Below are 22,612 nucleotides of genomic sequence, written 5' to 3'. Positions count from 1 at the left end.
TAGTTTTGTCCTCTTGTGTAAAAGGTGCCAGGTAAATTTTGGAATGCATTTCAAAGTTACTTAAAGTCACCTAAATATCAACCAGTGGTATTTCCGTTTCTTCTTTTTGAGGTTTTACTATCAGAGAGCTCAACAGATAAGATAATAAACCAGAAGAACTGATGAACCAGAAACTGAGCAGCTCAGAGGAAAAACGTATCTTAGGCATCCAGGGCACATCTTCATTTTCCATATTGCAATCCATTTAGCTTAAGTTCCAAATGGAGTCCAATTCTTGCCCCCTTCCTCACTCCCCCAGATTCAGTATTCCCAACCACTTTAGTGGCACATTAAAATTCACAATACACATCTCAAGATGTCCAAGATACCCTGCAAAAACTGAATGTGTCTTCCCTCATAACCCTAGGGTAAAAACCCACAGTTTTTCCTGCCACTGAAATATCCCATAAAAGGTGGCAGTCCAGTATTCCATACATCCCACATACAGCACATTTCCCAAATTTCACCAACAGCACAGTCTGCACTACAATACCTATTCTGCAGACCGTGTCCTCTGTCAAGCAAATGCTCAGAAAAGCTAAGGCCCATTCCAGCTGCTCTATTCCTGCTGCAATGTGTTGTGAGAGCTCCTGCTCCCTGACATTTCCAACCCAAGCAGTTCAGGGAAATCCATGATCTGCTCAGTAACAAACCAAGAGAGACCCAAATCAAAAGCTGAGACTTAACAGACATTGGTGTCAAAAGCAAGACACCAGTACAAAAGTACTGACTTTAATTTCTTCAAGTCACAGCCCTGCTGGAGCACAGATCTCCTGCAGTGTTAGGAGTTTTTGAATTTTGAATTGAGATGTCTGTTGCCAGCTGGCCAGTGCACAATACAGTAAGATCAGAGGTCTGGCAAACCACTGGGGTATTGTTTCACAGGCAGGCCTGGCTACTGCTCTCAGCAAAGCAAACCTGAAGAAACACTGCAAGAGACTGACATTCATAATTAAATTTTTCAATCCTGAAACAACTTAATATGATGCTAAGAAATGTACAGAAGGCAAGAACTACCAGTTTAAGTTACAAGCAGATCCTACAGCTTCAGAACCACTGACACAACTGATTTCTGTTACAGGAGACAGGCACAAAGGAGATCACAGGTGGGAGCAAGGTCGTGTTTAGAGGTGAACAATGAGAGCAAGGAACACAGGAACAACTGGATGGCAGCTGCTCATTAACTCAGAGCCCCAGGGCTCTGTACTGCCCTATCATTACCCACTCATTCTTTGGATTTCTCAGAGTCCAGCAAATAAGCACAGATGCTTACTAAAACAACCTTGGTTTGCTTCTGCCAGTGGAAGGGAGGAGCACTTCTCAGGTGAAGAAACTGTTACACCTTCAAAAAAATTATTTAAGTGGCAGGGTGTGGCCTTCATTTTATCACAGCTTCTCTCAGAACTCGCTCAGTGTGGAAGGAATCACAGGAAGGAATCAGGAAGAACAAAAGAAAAGGCCTGTGAGCCTACCCCAATTCAAAGACCGGGCAACAAAATACTTCAGAGAAAGACCTCAAAAATCAATAGAGCCCACTGAACCATGCATAATTTCAAAATGTAAGTTTGGGAAATGCACACAAGTTTTGGGGAAATAGACATGAGAAATACCTGTTTCTGACTATGCTGTACTGATTTAACTCTGGTTTGGATAGTTTTTCCCTTTGTTTTCTAACCAGTGAAAGTAACTTAGCATCTAACTGCAACTACTTAAAACAAGGAGCAAGATATACTCATTACAGTTTTCCCACAGGGAAGTCTTGCTAGTGGACATTACTGGGAAATAAGAGCACATGATGAGTATATGAAAGGAACAATAAAACATGAGTTAGGAAAGATTTCAAGCACATGAGACAGCCAGTATCATGAAGTATCTTTTAAATACAAGAGATACTTTGATTCTAGAAAACATCTTTTATTCTAATTAAAAAAAAATTAACTGAGGGTACTCAGTCATATCCCAGATTCCATTGTATGTCAACTTGAAGCACATCTACATTAACATTTAGTGCCTAAGAACATACCCTGCAAAAGGTGCCAGGACTACCACATAATCCCTTTCCAGTTTGTTTTTCACACCTGATACCTGACATAGCTCTCACTTGGCTTTACTGCACTGAGCCCAAAACCCTGAAATGATGCAGCTTCCCTCTTTGATTTATAAATAAGTAATGCTATTAAAAAACCCATCTGTTCTGTAACTTCTATCTTCCTAGACTCGAAGCTGTATATTTTAGTCTTACCACACAAGGTCATTAAGTGATTCAAACAAATCTTAGGAAAAATTTAAGTTTTCTAAACATAGTAGGCAAGAAGCTTCCAGAAGGATTCTTCCTTTCTTAAAAACCAATTGCTATCTTTTCAGCCCAACACTCTAGAAAGTGTTCTTAAGAGTTTCTTTTGTGGTAATATCCAATATAAATATAGTGCAAACAAATGTTTGATGAGTTAGTTTGGTTTTTTAGAGTCTTTTTTAGGTTATTTATTTCAATTGTGATTTTTGGGTGAAAATACTGTGACTGTAAAAGCCTACACTGCTGTACTTTCTAATAAAAGGCATCTGTTCCCCTTCATTAAGTGATACAAAGACAGTTTTCTTTCAGGAACAGGAGCGAGATGCATCAGGGTGCGTAAGCAGTTATACACCCCACATCTCCACCACCAGTACAGGAGCACCTTTTGCAAGCTGAACATTTCATGGACTATGCAGGCATACAGAGCATCCTCCAAGTCATAAGCAGCTAGTCTTTTCCTGTCACTCCTCTAAAGAATTTTCCTCAACTTAAGAAGAAAAAAATTCTTTTTAGTGAGAAACTCTTCTTCATTGACTTTGGGGAAATAAAATGTTTCTCAACATTTCAAGTGGAAACAAGCTTGTTCTTTAAAGGTGGAAGGATTTGAAAGACCTATTTTTTTTAAAGTATTTTTTTTATTCCTCTTTTTAATAAACAGTGAGACATTTGCCAGTAATCTAAGAAGTTGCTGAGATATCAGAAACTCCTGAAGCTATTGGCAGCAGCAGTCTGAACAAACGACCACCACATCCCACATTCCCCAGCCACGCATTACACAGCACCTGCAGGAGGCAGAAACCTGATCTGCCAAATCATTGCCCATAACTTCTGTCAGAAACACAACAGCTTGAGCAGCACTTGACAAGTTCCTCTTTAACTGCAAAACCATCTTTTCTGGAAGAAGCAGAAGGCAGAGAGGTACATCCACAACTAAAAGTACATTCCCTAATGGAAAAAAGGCTTTAAAGCTGGCAGAACAAAAAAATAATAGATGGAAACAAAGTGGAATTCAAGAACCTTCACACTACTCTAACCATTTAATGAATCATCTTATAACAGCTAACAGCAGACCTTTTATAACCAGGCAAGGCAGGTACTAGAAGTAATTATGCATTTGCCTTTTAAAAACTTTCCTCTTTATGAACAAGTGTTTCTCTGCTCATTTTTTTAAACAAGACTTCTTTCAACAAAAGAATGCTGGTTCTTAGCTGTAGTTAGAATATTACTTGACATATCTTTTTCCTGGCAGCACTACCCATTAAAAGGACTTCCTATGAACAGCTTTTTCCTAATTCTTGCCCTGGTGCCTGGCTTCTTGCTCTTGCCTCTTAGTGCTGAAAAGATCTTGGAGGGTGTACATGGAAAAACAGGATTTGCAAAACTTCCTCCTGCTACCTCTCCTCTTCCTTAGAAGGCTATTTTTAACCCAGGTCAGTTCACTCACTGTGACTCACAGCAGCACCTCATTTACAGTTACCCTGCACATAAAAGGAAGTGGCAATTGCAAAGGGAAATGCACTTGGAGCTGCAGTTCAGCCAATGCTTGCCCCACACCCCAGAGAGGACCTGATTCAGACATAGTTGTTTTCTGTGGAGGGATTTACAACGTTATGCTTGTATGAAAGCAGAGTTTTTTTGCAATTACTACTGTAATATCATGCTTCTTGTTTTTAAAATATTTTACTTGCCGCAGAGACAGACAGACTTACAAACACTCTACAGACAGATTTCACAGAAGTCAAACATCCTTCCCAGAGGTCCCAACTGGTCACACAGCTGAAGACAACAACTTTTACAAAACTCCTTCATTACATCTCAGCAATAAGGTCACAACAGACAGCATGACAGAAGAGTACCAGTATGTCAAAGCATCCCACCCCCTGAAAGGTTCACACAGCACCAGAGGATGTCAGTGCAGATCTCCACACAGACCCAACAATTCCATGGCAGCAACGTTCTCACATTCCAGCTGCAACAGAGGATCGCGACTTCTGCTCTCCTCACCTCACCAGATTTCAGATGTGATTGGAAATATCTCACCCACCACACATGTAGAACATCAAGCAAAACCAAATCCTCAGCTAGCTTTGCCCTCACAACAACAGTTTAGGTACAGTGTTAAGCACCAGTCAAGAGTCTATAAAAACCCCCAGTCATGGTGCTCTAACAACAATGATGGATTTTGGAAAGGCAGAGTACAACAGCTTAGACTTTGTACTGTCCCAGTAACAGTGCAAAGCTTTTGGCTGATTTGGAAAACATAACAACAAGCCTCAGCAAAACCAGAAATCTCAAAGAGAAAAACTGTAATCCAGACGTAATTATGACCTAAAGAGGCTTCTAAGAAGTTCTAAACTGCATAACACAGACCAGACTAAAAGTGTATTATGACCCAAGGGCCATGTCCTCCTGTGTTAGAAGAATACCTGCTGAACACTGCATATGTTGACCTGCTGGTAGGAGCAGTGCTGCATTACTGCTGAGTAATGCAAAAGGTCTACAAGAAGGCTTAGGTCTTGTGAGGGGACAGAAACTGGGTTTTAGAACCTAAAACCAAAGCAAATGTTTTGCAGTATTCTTCACACGTGGCATTTTCCCAGTTTACTCACACAAAGATGTCGTCTTTTGGCATGATATGATTTAAACCTTCATCCATTTGGAAGATTTTGTGGAATCTGTGATTATACACGTCTGTCACCACCATCTAGGACAGCAAGTGAGATTTGCAAAGTGATTATAGTAAAAGCTTACATAAATTTAGGCAAACTACCTTTAAATTCAAGGAACAGTTTATTCCAATTCTCTATCATAATTATCAGCATACCAACATCAACTGCACTTTTCTGTCCCTTCTCTTAAACCTCTCTACTGCAATGGAACTATCAGAACAAATACAGACTATTTCATGCATCTTTTTAATCTTACAAGCAAAGAACAGCATTTTAATTTGTTACAGTTTTGTCACTAACTCATTAAGTTCAGCTGATCACCCATATAAAAGCTAGGCCACCAAAATGCTTCAAGAACAAACATTTATCAAAATTACTGTCTGCATTTATCCTTACATTTTCTGCAGGAACACCAGAGAGTTTGGAAAGTGATTCACACAGATCCGAGATGGCCCCCATCATTGGCACCACAACCCGGTACTAGAAACAAAAATAACGTTATGCTTACACCAGGCAAAATAAACCCATACAAGGCAGAGAGCAAGAAAATGGAAATAAAATCTTAAAACTCTTAAATCTTTATTTCACAGGAGTTCTGCTGAAGTTAAGGTCACAACCACACACTTGAAGGTCTTCTGGATCTCAGCTTTGCCTTACACAAAGCAGGGATTTGGAGGGAATGAAAACCAAGAACAGCCTTCTGCTGTGATCAGGCTCAGCAGCAGTAAAACCCAGGAAAAATATAATCACCAGATACAGCAGCTCGCTTAGAACATAAAATTGCTGGGTTTTTCTGTGATAAAAAACATCTTAGAGCCATTCTCTTCAATGCTGCTAAAGGTCAAGGCAAAAATCTTGACAGACATGGAAATACTGCCAACCAGCTCCACCAAAACTGCATCAGGACATCCAGTCACTCTCCCTGGGTGCCCCAGCATGTGCTTCTGTGACGTGTGGCAAGCACAAGGCTACTTTAGGGATGTGTGCATCCATTTGAAAATAAAGTGGGGGGCAAATTTAAAACAAGTGTGTTGAGGAGGCTGAAAAAGCAAACACGTAATTTTTTTTTTCCCCAAGAAGAGTTATTTTTCAATTCTGTTTGAAACGTAATTTTTTTTTTCCCCAAGAAGAGTTATTTTTCAATTCTGTTTGAAATTCAGTGGCCTTATCCATTAACAATCACAGAACCATAGAACATGCTGAGTTGGAAGGGATCCACAAGGATCATTAAGCCAAATTCCTGGCCCTGCACACCAAGAATCCCACCATGAGCCTGAGAGCATTGTCCAAACATTCCCTCAACTCTTGACAGGCATGGTATTGTGACCACTCCCCTGGGGATTGTGTTCCAATGCTGAACCCACCCTCTGGGCGAAAAACCTTTTCCTGGTATCCAACCTAAACCCCCCCCCAATTCAGCTTCAGGCCCTTCCCTTGGGTCCTGTCACTCGTTTCAGAAGTGAACAGGGAGCCCTTGCACATCCCTCTGTGAGGATGTTGAACACCACAACGTTTCTCCCCTCAGTCTCCTCCTCCTAGGCTGAACAAACCTGTGTATCATAAGGCTTCCCCTCCAGACCCTTCACCATCCTCATGGCTCTCTTTGGACAGCCTCTAATGATTCATGTCTTTTTTGTATTGTGATGACCTAAACTGCCCCCAGCATCTGAGGTGAGGCTGCCCCAGCGCAGAGCAGAGGACAGTCCACCACTTTGACAGGCTGGTGCTGCTGTGCACCCCAGAGCACAATATAAGTTACATCTTTACATTTTGCAAGCACTCTGCTGCTTTCAAGGAGTATCCCATCAAACAGGCCATCTCACCACAGAAAGCCACTTCCAGCTGACCATGACCTTAGTTTCATGAGCCAAGATTTTATAGTCACTTGATTTCATATCCCATATTTTTCATCACAAAACCCATACTACCTCTCTCAAAGGTGGACATCAATATCCTCTAGATTACTTTAAGAGTCTCAATTTTAAAATCAAATAGAACTCAGATGGCTTAAATTTGTGTCTTCAACATGCCTCACCTGGACAGGTCTGCGCTGTGGGTCTGCATACACCAGGGTAACTTCCATGAACCGGTCCCTCCTCAAGGGCAGTGGGAGAGTTAGGTAACAGAAGGGATCAAAGGTCACAGAAACTTTAGAGCATTTGGGACAAACAAGGGTAGACTTGAAAAGACCATGAAAAATATCCACAATGATGGAATCATTCCTCAGCCTATGATTCTCCCAGGCCTCTTTTGCCACCTCCTATAAAAACAATTTTAAAAAATACATTAGAAATTATTTCTTGCAAAGATTTCTACAGTGGGTTGAGCACCAAGACCAAAGAAAACTTGGAAAATTGATACTGATAGGTCAATTTCAGAGGGAAAGGGCTCTAGCAGTATGTGTATGTCGAGCATAACACACTGGGATTTCCTCTCAGCGAAATTAAGGCCCAGGATCAAGTAAAATTTATTCTATCTGTTCTAGCTGAGTTTGATCAGGTATTCCTTGGTGCACACAATGCCAGAAGCATGAACAGAGCTGAGGGGACAGTGACAGGATCACATGCTGCTCTTCAGGACAACCAAGTTTGCTCCACTCTCCAGAAGGAATGGTGTGCTGCCTGTTGCTTCGGAAAGACAACTGCAGTTACAGCTTTCAAGAAAAAAAGCTTTTTCATCTTGGAAAATGATGGCCATGTTTCACAAAGACAGTCTAAAAGGAGACAAATTATAATTCCTTGAAGACCTTCACAAGACAACTTATAAACTCCTGAACAAAGGGCATCTGGCATTCCTCTATTCAGGCTGCTCTTAGCATGAGACTTTTAGTCTCAGAAAGAAAACTAAAAACAAGAAACTTATTGGGCCTCTATCAGGTAAACCTCATATGAGAATTAGTTTTCACTATTTAGGTAGAGTGCCACAAGGCATGACAAGGCTGTCCTGTGCCAGGAACACTGCTCTGTGGGAAGGATGTTTGTGTGGCCTGTGAGTAGGAAGGCCAGGAAGTGTCCCAGAACCCAACTAAATGCCCTGGGAATCCTTAAGTAAAGGGCACTGTACCGAATCAGGTCTGCCATTGGCATCCTTCAGCTCCAAGTAGGGCTTCTTCTTCACTCTGTTCAAATCCTCATGCAAGCCATCCAGCAGAAAAGCCAAGAGCTCCTGGGAATCCTGCTGCTGGTATCCTGAGAACTGAGGAGCAAATCGCCCAACCTGTGTCTGAAACACCAAGGCAAGAGTGAGGGAATACAAAACACTCAGGCTGTGGCTTGGGCAGAGGTCAGCTCACCGCTACCTTCTGCTGGCAGCAGGCCATGGTGAACTGGATGCTAAGGCAGTGAAAGGTGCCAGAACCATTTCCCCAGCTACTTTCAGTATTTCAGCAGAAAGCAGCTCTTCACACCGAAGCAATGAGAACATTACACCAATAAACAAAGTTATAGACAAGGGGATGTGTTCTGATGTTCACTTCATAATTTAAATGTTTACATTTGTAACTTGCACACCTTTTCTTGCTGACCAAAGTTCACAGCTGGCAATTCATACAACCTTGCTTAGTTTGCAGCAAAGACCATTCTGATTCATCTGTAAACAGCCCTCAGGCTGGGAGGTCATTTACTAAGTAACATTAAAAAGCAGTAGCAAACTCCGAGGAAGGACACTGCTCACTGACAAGTTCCTCCCTGTACCCCAAAAAGCATTCACAAACCATGAAACACTGGAGCAATTCTGTCCTTACTGCCTTCATAACATCAAAATATGTGACAGGCACATTAGCTTTCACTGTTTCTTCTGTCCCAGAGCTGTGCTACAGGAACATGACACACTTACTTTGAACATACGTGGAGCCACGTGAGACTGTCTCCCAGACCACATCTGCTTAATGAGATCTGCATAGGCTTCTGCGATTTCTCCCCTCATCCCCAGTGGGTTGTTCTGATTTATTTCAGCTTCGTATTTATCTTCCAGGAAGTAGTCAGTCAGAGGAGGAGTATTGCTCAGGCACTGAGAAAGTATTAAGAAAATTAATTTACTACACGGGACAATAGATTTGTGTGACAATGAAACAAAAAAAACATTTCACATCAGAACATACACCAAGTTAACAAAACTGGTGAGAATCAAGAGCTTGTTTAGTAAAACAAAGAAAAAATTAAGGCAGAAATCTGAATTTGAAAGACTGATATCTAGAAAATTAAAGCATAATGGTAAATACAAGAAAGAAGGTAACTGGTCCTTAACATGACTAGTTTGCATGATAAACTAAGACTGAAGTACATTTAATTTAAGTCACTTGGATAATAAAAAAATTTAAAGTTGTCTCTTAGCTAAGTCCAAGAAAACAGAGTGGTTTAAGGATACCATGACACAATTGAAAATAATATCATGTTGAACAAAAAGCAGGGCAGCCCAAGTTTATTGTGGTGTCCTGAATACCATGTGCATAATGCATTAGTTATTTTAAGACATGTTCCAGATTTCAAAGCCATCAGAGTGACTGAAGTAATTTCACAGCACTGGTACCACACTAGAAGTTTGCCTATTCCTTAAATCAAAGTTCATACAATTTCTCTCATATTTTGTTTGAACTTCTTAGCAAAAAACTACCCCTAGCAGGTTTTTGCATACTTTAAAATTAACAAAATAATCCTAAGAAATTAGGTTTAAAAGTGAAGAAATAATTATTAGCTTTGCATCACTGTTTCAACCTTAACACCTTGCACAATGAACCTGAACCCTTCCTGTGGTTTTTCATGCTCTTAATTTTTCAAGAATCTTTAACACAGGCCCAGAACTGCACACAGTGACCTGCTCATGTCACTTGTGTAGCCCACACAAGTCAAAACATCCTCCACGTCAGCCCATTTTTGGCAGGGCACAGCACTGGGACCTTATGTTACAGCCAGGCACCTGTTCAATACAACTTCCCCTGGCCATTTCAAATGCCACATATTTCAGATTCAGTCCCTAATACTGTAATATGTTTTACAGTACTACTGAGCTAAACATAAGCCAAACAAAACATGATTTTTTGGTCTGTTTATTTTTGAGGTGTAGTCTCCCCAAGGAATCACATTAAATATTCATTTCTTTTCACAGATTATAATCCACAATATTTATGAGACTGATCTTTTATTTAGTTCTAATGAGGGCTCTTTCTAATTCTTACCTGTAATGCAGAATTCATGAAGCAGGTGTTTCCAAGGTTACTGAGTCCACAGAGTCCAGGTTGTGAGAGGGAACCACTGTCCCTGCAGTTGTAAGAGTTACAGACAAACCCAGAACCTCTGGAAGAAAAGACAATACAGTGAATTCCACAATGAGCTTGTCAAGTCTCACTACTATTTAAAATTCACACCAAATAAAGGTCAGAAAACTGTTTACTGAAATTTTTTAATCAGGCTACCTGTTTCTGCTGCTTCATAGGGGATAACGCTGAATACCAGGAACGAAATGTACGTGCTAACTTTGGAAACATTAATCCTTACAAAGTCTATTATTTATTTATGGCTCATAACACATTCATTTCCTCTGTCTGTAAATAAACAGCACACTATCCTAACACAGCAAGAGTCTATATAATGCACTTTAAGAAATAATAAGAGAATTATGATCTGTACCTGGAAGGCTTCTACCACAATGGCAGATAGACAAAAGAATATAATCCCTTCCCTCATGCTCTGAGTCACCTCAAAAAACAGGCAATGCTGTGGCAGTTAGTAAGCTCTGGAACATGCACTACTTTTGCAAGTCAGCAAGGAACAGCAGAAGGCATGGTTTCAAAAAGCCAAGTATGATAAACAGGTACACAAGAGTAGTAGAACTCCTCTAGGGCACCATCACACTCCTTTTCTATACAGGCAAGGATGCATGGGATCACTCACATCAAGGGTGACAAAACAAAAAGAACATTCCTACTCTTACCCCCTGCCCAGGTGGGAGCTGTTCAGTCCATAGGAGTTACTGCTATCACCGTTAGTAATGACAGAAGTGGCAGACACTGAGGAATAAGAACTTGCTGATGATTTTGAAGAGGTAGTAAAGTTTCTGCTAGTTGCAGTGCTTGATCTGGTAGGAAGGAAAAAAAGCAGAAACAGTGCTACTACTTTGTTTATCCCCAGCCCCACCTCCCACAAAACTCCAAGGACTTGCTGAGCTATAGTTAGTTACCCCACAGAGAATTTACTGCTTTAATGTGTTTGATCACATTTCCAAACAATTGTCTGGAACAGAAACATCAGGAAAAAAGTACCAGATGTAGGAGCAACAATTATTGCTTACAGGCAAATCTGGGTCCCAGACAGAATAAGTAGCAATTCAGTGTGAGTGAGAGGGAAGCAAGCTTTAATTTTATGAGTAAACCACCTTGAAATAAGCAAGCAAAACCTCCCAAATCTTAAAACCACAGAACACTCTACCTGCATTAAAAAGTGACCAGGCCAATCCTTCCCTACCTGAAATTCAGACCATCTATTCAAACACAACATTAATCAGGAAGAAGATAACCAACAAGGCACTAAAATTTAACAGCGTCCTGTCATAAACAGTTCCATTAAAAAAAGGCAAAACCACAAGACAGTACTAATTTTGACACCAATTAATTTCTCAATAGTAAGAGTTGACTGGGATTTGGTCTAATCTCTCCATCTCTGCCCAAATAAACACACAAAACCAAAAGTGAAAAGGTGCAGGGCACCAACAGCCACACAACAGTGACTACTAGCCCCAAAACAGAGCAGGGAGCCCACAGAGGATAGGGCTCTCAAGCTTCAGCTTGTCCACTTCTTTTTTTTTTTTTTTTATTGTGGCCCTTGTTTTCAAATTATACAAACTAAAAATACATATTCATAGTTCAGATGGCACTAAAAAAAATGTTCTGGAAAACCAGAAAAAACTATACAACAATGAACAAGCCATAAAGGCCATGACAAGCAGAACAGCTGGACAGCCTCAACAGTTTGGAAATATAATAGCAGTAAAATAAATACAGAAGTAAACAAGTTACAGAAGGAGCTTCCAGATTAAACTGGAAAACCCCAAACACAGTCAAAACCTGAAGCATGCTAAAAAACCTCACCAGCCAGCACAACAAAAAAGTATACAGGAAAGTATTCTAGAAAGAATGAGATCTACCAGAATAACTGAGAGAACCATTTCTGGGACAATACACAACATTCTGTTGTTCCATGCTGGAGGTGGAACTTCAAGATTACCTGGACACCAAAGCAGTATCAATGGGAAAGCAGAAGGTCTAGACTACACAACAATTATCAGACTCATGTTCATATGTGTGGGTTTCAAGAGTCAAGAATAAAACAGTCTAGGTAACAACAGCATGTAAATCCATTAACAACACATTTTAAAAGTCTGAAGTAGTGAATTATCTAGAAGCAAAGGGGAGCAGCTAGTCTTGAGAACTAAGCATCTCTGCTTCACACATTTGATCTCCCAGAGAGAGAATAGAGAAACTCAGAAAATCATAAGAAGAAAATCTACTGGTGAAAAAGGAAAATGAGGACAACCTCCTAAGGGATTTCAAGGTTTCCAACAGAAGCCTAGAGACAGGGTTTCATCAGGAGTCTCATGGCAACTAAAGAGTTCCAAGTACTTCAACAGCATCCTACACAAACAAAAAAAAGCTAAGAATTACAAAGGAAGATAAAAATCAAATCAGAAAGCCAAGGTAAGACACACAAGTCACAAGTCAAGAGTCTTTTCACAAGGGACAAAGTCTACCCACAAAGTCATCCAGGATCTTGAGCAAGTTCCAGCTAGAAAATTGGGAAGGTTCATGTAAGTAAGCAAAACAACAAGAGAGGTTAAGAGCTTTCAATGTGAGAATAAAAGAACAGAAACCAAATGTATTTGGGAAGATAAAGAATTCTACATACTCCTACATTTTAGAAATTACTCATCTATGTGCAACTAGTGAATTTCCTAAGGACAGCTGCTTCCCCTCATTTCACAAGATGCTCACAAAGGCAGCCATTGACTGCAGGTGAAGGGCACAGAGAGCAGCTAAGGAAAACATTTTTCTCTGAAAGCTTCCCACTTTAAGCCTGGAAAGCCATTGTTAATGACCCCACAGTATTGCAGGCCCTCAGGACTGCCTCATTCACATACAGTGTCAACAGACAACCTGGATGCCAAATATTTATCCCCCATGCCACAAAAAGGGTTTCTGTGGAACATGCAGACTTTGACTGGTCAAAGGCATCTGCCCCCTCTATTGCCATCTCTCTCACAGTATGTGACTTCTGCTCCCTCAGAAATGGAGGCCCCAAGACCTTGCTCTGAAGTAAGAGAACAAAGCTATTTCATCTTGGAAATTTGTGACTTGGAACCTTCCAAAATGCTCTTGCCTACTCAGTGGGTTACCACTGAAACCCAACTTCATCTTCACAACACTGTAGCACATTGTCCCCATCTCTAGGTAAAGACAACTGCTTTGTCTTGCTACAAAACCGGTCAAAAACCCACACAAATGGCAAGTGAGGAGAAATCTGGAGATTTACAGAGCAAAGAGGATAAAATCAAATCACTGAGTCCATATGGTTGTTAGGTAAAAAAAACCTCCTAAACTAAACAACTTGAAAATATTGTAAAAGGCTTTCAAGTGGTTGAAAGGCATAGATAAAAAAGTGGTTCAATTCTGCTGAGGCCACCTTCAGAGTAGTAGAGTCAGTCCTCCTTTAAAAACCAATAATAAAATAGTAATTTTGTGACAAAAAGGTTTTGTCAGAGCCAGATTAGCTGGGATTTTGTTCAACTGACAAAGCAGAGGCGGTAATGGATGCTCATTTAGAAAGTTCTCACATGCAAAAGCCTCCATAATTTATGTCACATCCTCAGGGCTCCTCTGCAAGCCTGGCATCTGCTGCAAACTCAAGCACTTCAAAGTCGGGGAATAAAGATCTGCACACAAAATATTTAGCCCAGTTGCTGAAAGGGTCCTCTGAAATCACAGAGAATCAGCACACAGTGCCATGAGTAAACAGAGGAGCTGGAAGAGGAAACAGCAGGAAAACTCTAGCTCCAACCAAAGAACCAAAAGGTATTTTAGTGCTGCATATTGCAAAGGGAGAGAGATAGCTACCAGGCAGACACTAAATACAACTTCACTTCAGTTTTCAAGCACAGTACCTGATGGAAAAGGTGTTACTTTTAAAGAACTAACACAATTTCTTGTTTGCCTTTGCTAAGAAAATTATATCCAGGATGAAAAAAAAAGTGTGCTAGGGCTGAAATGGACTTCTGCTAGTTCAAGACTTTATTTTGGGAGTCCTGTAAGTAACAATTTAAAAGTACTAAATTCCACAGAATCATTGAATAATCTCCCTTCAGAAACAAAGTATGCCTCTAATTTTGAAATTCCTAGAATAAGTAAAATCCATTCCCTCTTCTGAAACTTTGTCTAGAAGTAAAAGCAGTTTCAAATTACAGTAAGAAAAAACTACTTCGTTCTTTAGAGAGCACCAAACTAACAGCAGCAGCCAGGCATAGGCTGAATATACCACCCAAGGACTGCTGTGGAGTTTAAGGGTATTTTTCCTGTAAAATGTCAGCCAGATTGATGGCTGGGGAAACACAAGGATAGCTGCCAAACCTGTGGAAAAGCTATTTCCTCTGGTAGGGGGCCAGTGCCTCTGACAAGCAACAAATGGTGGGGAAAAATCCTGATGACACAGAACCACCCAGCCTATGGTCACCTTGTACCCACCCTCTGAGTAGGAAGGATATGAACTACCAGCTTGCCAGAACCTCTTTTAGCACTTGGGCAGTTATGCAGGTGCTCACCATTTCTCTATGAACAGCAGGGAGTTCTACATCCTGTTGGCTGATGTCATCAAAACTCCAAATTTGGAAAAAACTCCCTTATAAGCTTTCAGTAATAAACTGATGCAGCCCAGAAAAAAAAAAAAACCTCCTAATATTAAGTTCCCCATGTATTTTCTGGAGCTGAGAAATAGAACACTGAAGCAAAATTTTGCCTGAGATAGGACGAAGCACAAGACAAAGTACAAAAGAATGTATAATCCTTGTATCTCTTAATACACTTATTTCAGCCACCATTATCAGCATCAAGTCAATTTCACAAGTTCCATGCTACAATAAGTAAATATTTTAATGTCATTAGAAAATAGTAATCTACATACCAGTACCCACTTTCATTTATCTATCACTGGAGGTTAAATCAAAGCCTTTATATATCAAACTAGCTGCTGACAATGCTACACAGCTCCTTTTTAGCTTTGCTTCATGTAGAAACAAAAGGTTATGACTGGTCTTGCACACTGCCTCTCCCATACTGACTTCAAGCAGGTACATGATATGAATGTTTAGTTGCTTTTCACATAGCAATCCTATAGAAAGTTCAGTGTAGTAAGTATGACCTCTCAAAGTACTGTTCTAGAAGAGGTTTCACTGCCCTATCTAATCAACTCTTTAAGTTTAACATTAGTGTATCTTGATTTCAATGAGATTACTTGGCATCAAGTTCTGTAAGTGAACTGTATTGTACAGAAAAGCATTTTCTTTATCAAGTCTGATGGCCCCTGGAATGGCACCAAGTAGGCATCAGACAGGGAAGTCATCAAATTCTACTTTATGTAGCAGGACTTGATATGAGCAGTTCCTTATCATTGCAACTTCCATTCTACATCATTCACTCTATACACATAATATTTCACCAAGCCGTGCAATTACCCATCTCTTCTCTAAATCAGAGAGCACTGAGGGAATCTGTGTCACATTTACAGGCTTCTGTAACTGTCTTTTGTGGGAGGGGTGTTGGTCACCTATTTCTATACACTTTTTGAGGGGGAACTACCAGAACTCCGAGAATTCACTACAGGCAGGTTTGGGAATACACTCTAAGATCCTTTCTGTTTTACAACAGCAAAGGACAGATTATTTGTTTCACTGTGCAGTGTGCACAGGTAGCTTTTTAAGCACACTAGCTCAACACAAATAGCACTTTTGCCTCCTAAGCACTATAGAAACCCTAAGCTATTTAATCCTTACACAACCTGTTTGAAACAGACTTTAAAATACACTCTTGCTAAGAAAAGAAACCAGCAGCAGAAACACTGAAGAATATTTATATTTGAGATTTTCTCTCCCTCAAAATAACCAAAACAAAGCAAGCCACAACAGCCAGTGATAACCAGGCTTTCACAGAGAACATGTGGTCACTAAAGCCTAGCAAACAAGCTGCACAAAATAACAGAAACCTTTAGAACATGCTTGCTTACTTTGCCAGGCAATGCTGTCCAGGCCACGTGCCATCTTCATTTTTCACTTCTATTAAAACAACCTAAAAGAGAGTGCAGGTAATAAAGGTAAGTGCAAGTCTGTTAGACATTTTGCAAAAGCATTAGCAAATCCCATTGTCAATGTTTGCTCAAAGTACATAAAAGCAAGTGAAAAAACTACACATCAGCAAAAGCACTACATGAAACAAAAAAAAAGAGAGAAGTTCTGCCTCTTACCTGACCCTGATAGAGCCCTGCATCTTGCACTGTGCTATCCAGCTTGCTGAGCTGCTCATAAGTGTTACTCATATATCTGTTCCATAGCCTTGTCTCCTTCTCAGCTGGGATATTGAATAGTTTTCGCATTTCTTTCTCGATGGTAGCTGTTCAGGAGAAAGTAAAAACACCAAAATTCCTAAAACATGAGTGCTTTTGCAAAAAAACACTAAGACATTCATTCAGCAAGGAGGTACATCACGTTTCCTTCAAGATCTTTTAAGCAGAAAACATATTATGGAACTTACAACTGCTCATATAGTTTGTCGAATGTCAAGCCTAAAAAAATAAAAAACTTCTGTTTTCTTTCATGTATTTGCATGTCAAGCTCTCAAACCAGTAACATGCAGAACACTTTGAGAACTTTCTGCCCAAAGGCCAACTTCTCTTCATCTGATAACAGAGGTTCAAGTTTTCAGTTACTGCTGTCAAGCTGCCCATAAAGATGCTGTGCTAGTTTTTCATTGCCTGCTCTTTGGTAGCGGGAGAGACCACAGAGGTGGCTCCTGTGAGAAGCTGCTGGAAGCTTCCACCATGTCCAGCAGAGCCAATCCCTGATGCCTCTGAACATGGACATGCTGCTGGCCAAGGCTGGGCCAATTAGAGAGGGCAGTAACATCTGTGATTACATATTTAAGAAGAAAATCAAAACAAAATCATGCCGTTTTTGGCTTTTAGTCAGAGAAGTGGAGGAGGTGAGAACATGTGAGGGAAACAACATGGAGACACCAAGGTCACTGGAGAAGGAGGGGGAGGAGGTGCTGCAGGTGCCTGAGCCGAGACTCCTCTGCAGGCCGTGGTGAGACCATGGTGAAGCAGCTGAGCCCCTGCAGCCCCTGGGGATCCACCCACAGCCTGCGGGGATCCACGGAGATCCACCCACCATGACGGAGCAGGTGGGTGCCTGCAGGAGGCTGTGATCCAGTGAGAGACCCAGTGGAGAGAGAGGGCCCTGCTTCCAGGCTGGAGCAGCCTGTCCTTGGAGGACTGCACCCCGTGGGAAGAGAGACCCACATTGCAACACTTTGGGAGGAATGTGTGCCCATGGGAGGGGTGCACATTGCAGCAGTTTTGGGAAGACTGCTGCTCATGAGATTGGACCCACACCAGAGAAGTTTATGGAGAGCTGTCACCTGTGGGAGGGACCCCACAGCCTCACAGGGGAAGCGTTCCTCTCCTGGAGCAGCAGAAGAAAACCTCAGATGATAAACTGACCAAACCTTCATGACCTGTTGGTGGGAAGGAGGGAGGAGCTGGGGAGAGGAGGTGTTTTAAGGGCTTATTTTTACTTCTCATTATCCTCCTGTGATTCTGTTAGTAATAAACTCACTTTATACCTCTAAGTTGAGCCTGTTTTGCCCTTGCAGTGTTTTCTCCCAGTCCTTATCTCTAATGATTAACCCTTTGTTAATTTTCTTCTCTCCTCTGCCCAGCTGTGGCAGGGGAGGGTGAATGAGCGGTTTTTGAGGGTGCCTGGCATTTGGCCAGTGTCATACCACGACAGATGCTTTCTTCAGTTTAGTAATGTAGATACAGGGCAGCTGACATTCAGCATTTTTACATGTGAAAAATATAGCAATGAGAGAGAGAGAGAAGTCAGATTTGCTCCAGTCTGGAGGTTCTGGAGGGCACAGATTATCTCTGAGACAGCCTCAGAGCACAGAGAACTACTTACCAACAGTATCTGCCTTGCTGAAGTGGCAGCTGATGACATTGTCTGGATCGCTGCTCTCACACAGCTTCAGCTCCAGGAGATAAACCTCAACCTTATAGTGCTTCACAAACAGCCCATACTCCACCACCTGCACACAGGGAACAAAGCAACACAAAGCTGCAATACTGAGCACTCCTCTGAAGCACGCAGTTCTAAATACTGTGGAGCCTTTTGGAGTATTGAGAGTCAAGCCATAAACTGAACACTGACTTTCTCCTAGATTCGGGCACCAGCTTGTTCGGGGGGTTTTGTTTGGTTCTTAAAACGGGAATTCCCAGTGCTTTCCTTCCACAGTGCAAAGCTCCAGAGGTCCATCATCACAGCTGAACTGAGAGTGTCAGCTAACCATTCATGAAAAATACTTGATAACACAAAGCAGTCTAGAAGAAGATTACATTTTGTCTCTAGTCTTTGGTTAAGTTTTATAAAAGAATTAAACCAGGCTGGAACACTGGAGCAAAATCTCTTCTACCAGAAGAGAGCAAACCAAAGCATACATTATTTTTCTGCACAGTACACAGAACCTGCCTCATTACTCTCTCTAGCAAGGACAGAAAAGTACCTCTGAAGTTGTTTTGATGACACTGCTTTACTTCAGAGTACTTTTCAAATCAATTTTGCATTTGAGAGAATATTCCAATAGGTACATTGACTCATGCCACTAGCTTTCAGCATATTTTTAAAAAACCTTCCATAAGGTTTTTTAAAACTGGACACCATTCTTAACCTACAGATCATAAAACACATTATGCCAGAAAGAAAAGCACATTTCACAGGCCAGTTATGAGACAACTGCAATGTAACAGGAAGAGTAAGAAAAAAAAGAGAACCCCACACCTCAATTCTCTCCAGAGCGCTTGGCAGCTACAAAGCCTCTGAAAACGGCAACATATTTCATTCGAAAAGCTGGTATAATTTTTAAGAGTAACAGTGAAAGGCATTTGGACAATGCCCTTAATTTGCTTTAACTGTCAGTCAGACCTGAATTGGTCAGGCAGTTGGACCAGGTGATTAAGTCCCTTCCAATTGAAATATTCCATTCTATTCACATGACACCAGACTTGGTATGATCTATGCCTAACATATTACAGAAAAAAGTACCCAGTTTTGGAAAGAAACAAAGAATTAAGACCTAGACTTATAGTGACAATTCCACTAAATTATACTTCCATCTTCTGAGGATTGTTGCTTTCAGAAGGTTGTATTAGATATGCAAGGTGCTTTAAAGGTAAATAATTAACAAACACACTTGAAAAGATCTTCAGTACTTTGCTGTTACAACAGAAAGTAAAGCTCCCTGTTTAAACAGCTTCTTGACAGGCAGACTTCTTTTTAGGAAAGAAAAGAAACCAAGTCAAAAGTTTTCCATTTATTTTTCAGAATAAATGTCACTAAACGTGACTTCCTGTTCTCCAGTACTCTGTAGTTAGAAACAAATAAGAGCCATATTCAGAAAAGAAAAGAACTCTTTCCAAGAAGTTCCTGATCAGATCATTGTGTCCATTGGGATGGAGGAATGGAGTCTCTAATCACCTGCAGATGTCTTTTAAACTGCATTTGACCAGCTTCCTTATTCTCTGCCAAAGTACAGCTTATGTCATGCCACTGGACAGCAATGTCAGCACAACTCAGCTGAGGAGGCACATTAATAAAACTTCCCATAGGACACTATAGATGACTGCCCAAAAATATGGTTTGAGACTATCAAAAGAAACCTGAACCACAAATAAATCTAGTCTAATCCTCCTGTGCTTGGCTCTAATCATCAAACACAGAGATGAAAGAAGTATCTTTTAAAACCATAAAGATGCCTGAAAATCACTTCCCAGATCCTACTTTTATGGATATTTTTATGTATGAATTACAGTTGATCCATCTTTAGGAAAAGTATTAAGGCACTCAAGGACCACAAGTTTAAGTGCTTGACTTTTAACGCTATCTGGGGAATACTGTAACCAGATCCTGCCCACATCCTACTCAGGTGCAGCAGTGCAGCTTCTGTGTCTCACTGACCTACTGGATTTTTGTAAGATGCTGTAACATCCCACAAACCTACTATTATGCTATATTTTAGCATCTTCTTAAATATAAAAACCCCCTTCAGTTATCAGGTTAACAAGAGAGACTGACAGTTTCATAGCAATTCAAAACTTGAAAAATTTACTCTTAACTTGACCCAGAATAACCTGGCATGTTAGGTCTGTAAACCAGGACAAGCTCAGAGCTCTATCCCCTTGGTTATTGCACCACTGAAAGCACCATCAGATACCACAACAAAAGAAGGCTCATGCAGTTAAGCCCAAGTGTTTCCCCAATACCTCCCAAATCTCTTACAAAATTTCAAATTTTTCAGAAAAGAGAGAGTGTAATGACATGCCAGGTTTTGTGAAAGCAATCAGCCAGCTCAGGAAGGAAAGCTCCCTCGCTTGGAGAGCCACTGATCACTAACAGCACCAGCTCTCCCTCAGCACAGACTTGCAATTCCTCAAGATTTTACATGTTTCTCTAAAACCACATCTCCTTTAAATGCTGTAATTATTTTCTCCTCTTCTGCTTCTTGCTTCCATGGGAGTTCTGTCTACTCAGCTGAGTGAACCTGAGGTAACCCAGGTGATCCTGGGTTAACTCACCAGTCCTGAAGACATCAGAATTTCTTACTACATGCAATTTCTAGCCCACACTGAATGACAACATTCCAGCACTTCCTGATCTTACTTCCCTTCTGGTGCCACACTTTGCTAGGTCTTGCACACCTTGAAGTAACCCTTACTTACAACATAGAGCTGCTTAAACATAAGTGGTGTTAATTCCATACATACACTTGGTGTAGTGATTAGTTTCTTAATGAGCCCCACAAACTGGCATTGCTCAATTTACTCAGTACAACTGGCCAAAACTAAAATAAAAACAAAAAACCTTTTACCTATACACATTCCAAAAAAACAACCAACCAAAAAAACCACCCCAAACAAAACAAAAACAAACACTTGCCAATTTCACCTTCTAGAATAGGTTATATATTCAGAATGCACACCTGACTGCATTTGTCAACCAAAAATATGACTTACAAAACAAAACCATATATCAACCTCTTTATAAAGATTTTAGAATCACACAATTTTGGAAGAGAAAACAAGAATCGCCTTCCACTCCAGAGGAAGCCCCTAATCCATCTGTACTAAAAGACTCATTCTGTCCTGGAAGATAAAACTAGTTTGACCAACAACTTACACTGGTCCACAAAGTACAAACTATTCCATGCAATATAAAAGCACTGTACTAGTCCAAAGAATGATAACCTGAACAAGGTTCAGGGTTCTTGCCCCAGATAAACCATCAGCTCAGAACCCCTGAACATTCAGGCATTTTGGCTGAAATACAGGCAAGTTGTTCTTTCAGACAAGGCAAAAAGACATCACATTATTATCACCAAAGAGCTACTGAGAATCCTGTCTTAGCTGACACCTGGCAAATAAACTGTTTATGTTTGATGGAGATCAAAAAATGAAACCAGGAGGAGAAGTTGATTCAGCCATACTTACTTTCCTCACAATAGGCTGCTGTCCGTCTATACAGCCGTACCACGCTACTAGTTTGTTCCAGGCTTCAGTGGGCACCAGCACGTAATCCAGCTCATCAATGAGGTGTTCTTTCAAACTCTGAGTTTGTGGATCTAAAAGGGAGACAGGAGGCAGAGAGCAGGGCATCAAACAGCACCTTTTCTCCCCCAGAGGCACGCCCGTACTGCCGGGACACGGAGGAACACCAGCTCTCCCGGGGAGGCAGAGCCCGGCCGGTCCCCTCACGCACAGGGCGGTGCGGCCGCGCGCCCTCTCCAGCGCCCGGCTTCGAAAGCGAAAGCAGCGCGGGGAAGTTCCCGGCCGAGCCCGAGCCGCGGCCCCGCTGCCCGCAGCACTCACCGCCGAACAGGCCCGAGTTGTCGATGGGCCCCGGGAACAGGCCCGCGTTGTCGACGGGGCCCGGGAAGAGGTTGGGATCGCCGGCGCCGAACATGTCCCAGCTGTCGAAGCCCACATACTTCTTCCATTGCTTGAACCACCGGCTCTCCACCAGGTACCTGCAACACACGGCACCGCCCGGCGCGGCCCCTCAGCGGCGGCGCGGCCCGGCCCGCAGGCCCCGCCGCCCGCAGGGGAGGGGGACGGGGAGGGAGGGGAGGCGCGGGTGTGCTCACCAGGACTCGCCGGGCCGGAGGGCCGTAGCCAGGAGCGGCCCCAGCTCGGCCCGCTGCTCCGCCGGGTCCGGCCGGGCCCGTTCCCCGCCGGCCGCGGCCGCCGCCATGTCCGTGCGCGAGACCCGGCGCGGGCGGAGGTCGGAGCGCGCGCGAGCGCGCGGGCGGGCA

At 41.8% G+C, this 22,612-nt stretch overlaps 1 protein-coding gene across 2 annotated transcripts in view; it reads right to left on the bottom strand.

Moving 5' to 3' along the window:
* USP4 (ubiquitin specific peptidase 4) overlaps nt 1-22,612 on the bottom strand; it is a 32,019-nt gene extending 9,407 nt beyond the window's left edge. Inside the window, exons 1-13 of one of the 2 annotated variants that reach the window (XM_084214163.1) lie at nt 22,445-22,612; nt 22,170-22,327; nt 21,792-21,922; nt 18,211-18,337; nt 16,497-16,642; nt 16,260-16,321; nt 10,930-11,073; nt 10,175-10,292; nt 8,836-9,009; nt 8,065-8,223; nt 7,037-7,261; nt 5,398-5,481; nt 4,942-5,036 (exon numbers count right to left, since the gene is read on the bottom strand). In XM_084214163.1, coding sequence (XP_084070289.1) covers nt 4,942-5,036; nt 5,398-5,481; nt 7,037-7,261; nt 8,065-8,223; nt 8,836-9,009; nt 10,175-10,292; nt 10,930-11,073; nt 16,260-16,321; nt 16,497-16,642; nt 18,211-18,337; nt 21,792-21,922; nt 22,170-22,327; nt 22,445-22,551 — 1,730 coding nt within the window. In that variant the 5' untranslated portion in view covers nt 22,552-22,612. The remainder of the gene's footprint in view (nt 1-4,941; nt 5,037-5,397; nt 5,482-7,036; nt 7,262-8,064; nt 8,224-8,835; nt 9,010-10,174; nt 10,293-10,929; nt 11,074-16,259; nt 16,322-16,496; nt 16,643-18,210; nt 18,338-21,791; nt 21,923-22,169; nt 22,328-22,444) is intronic. The other variant, XM_084214164.1, reaches the window with a different exon arrangement.

The sequence above is a fragment of the Fringilla coelebs genome (genome assembly GCF_963513975.1).
Source record: "Fringilla coelebs genome assembly, chromosome: 13".
Lineage (NCBI taxonomy): Eukaryota > Metazoa > Chordata > Aves > Passeriformes > Fringillidae > Fringilla > Fringilla coelebs.
This window is presented reverse-complemented; position numbering and strand designations above follow the sequence as displayed.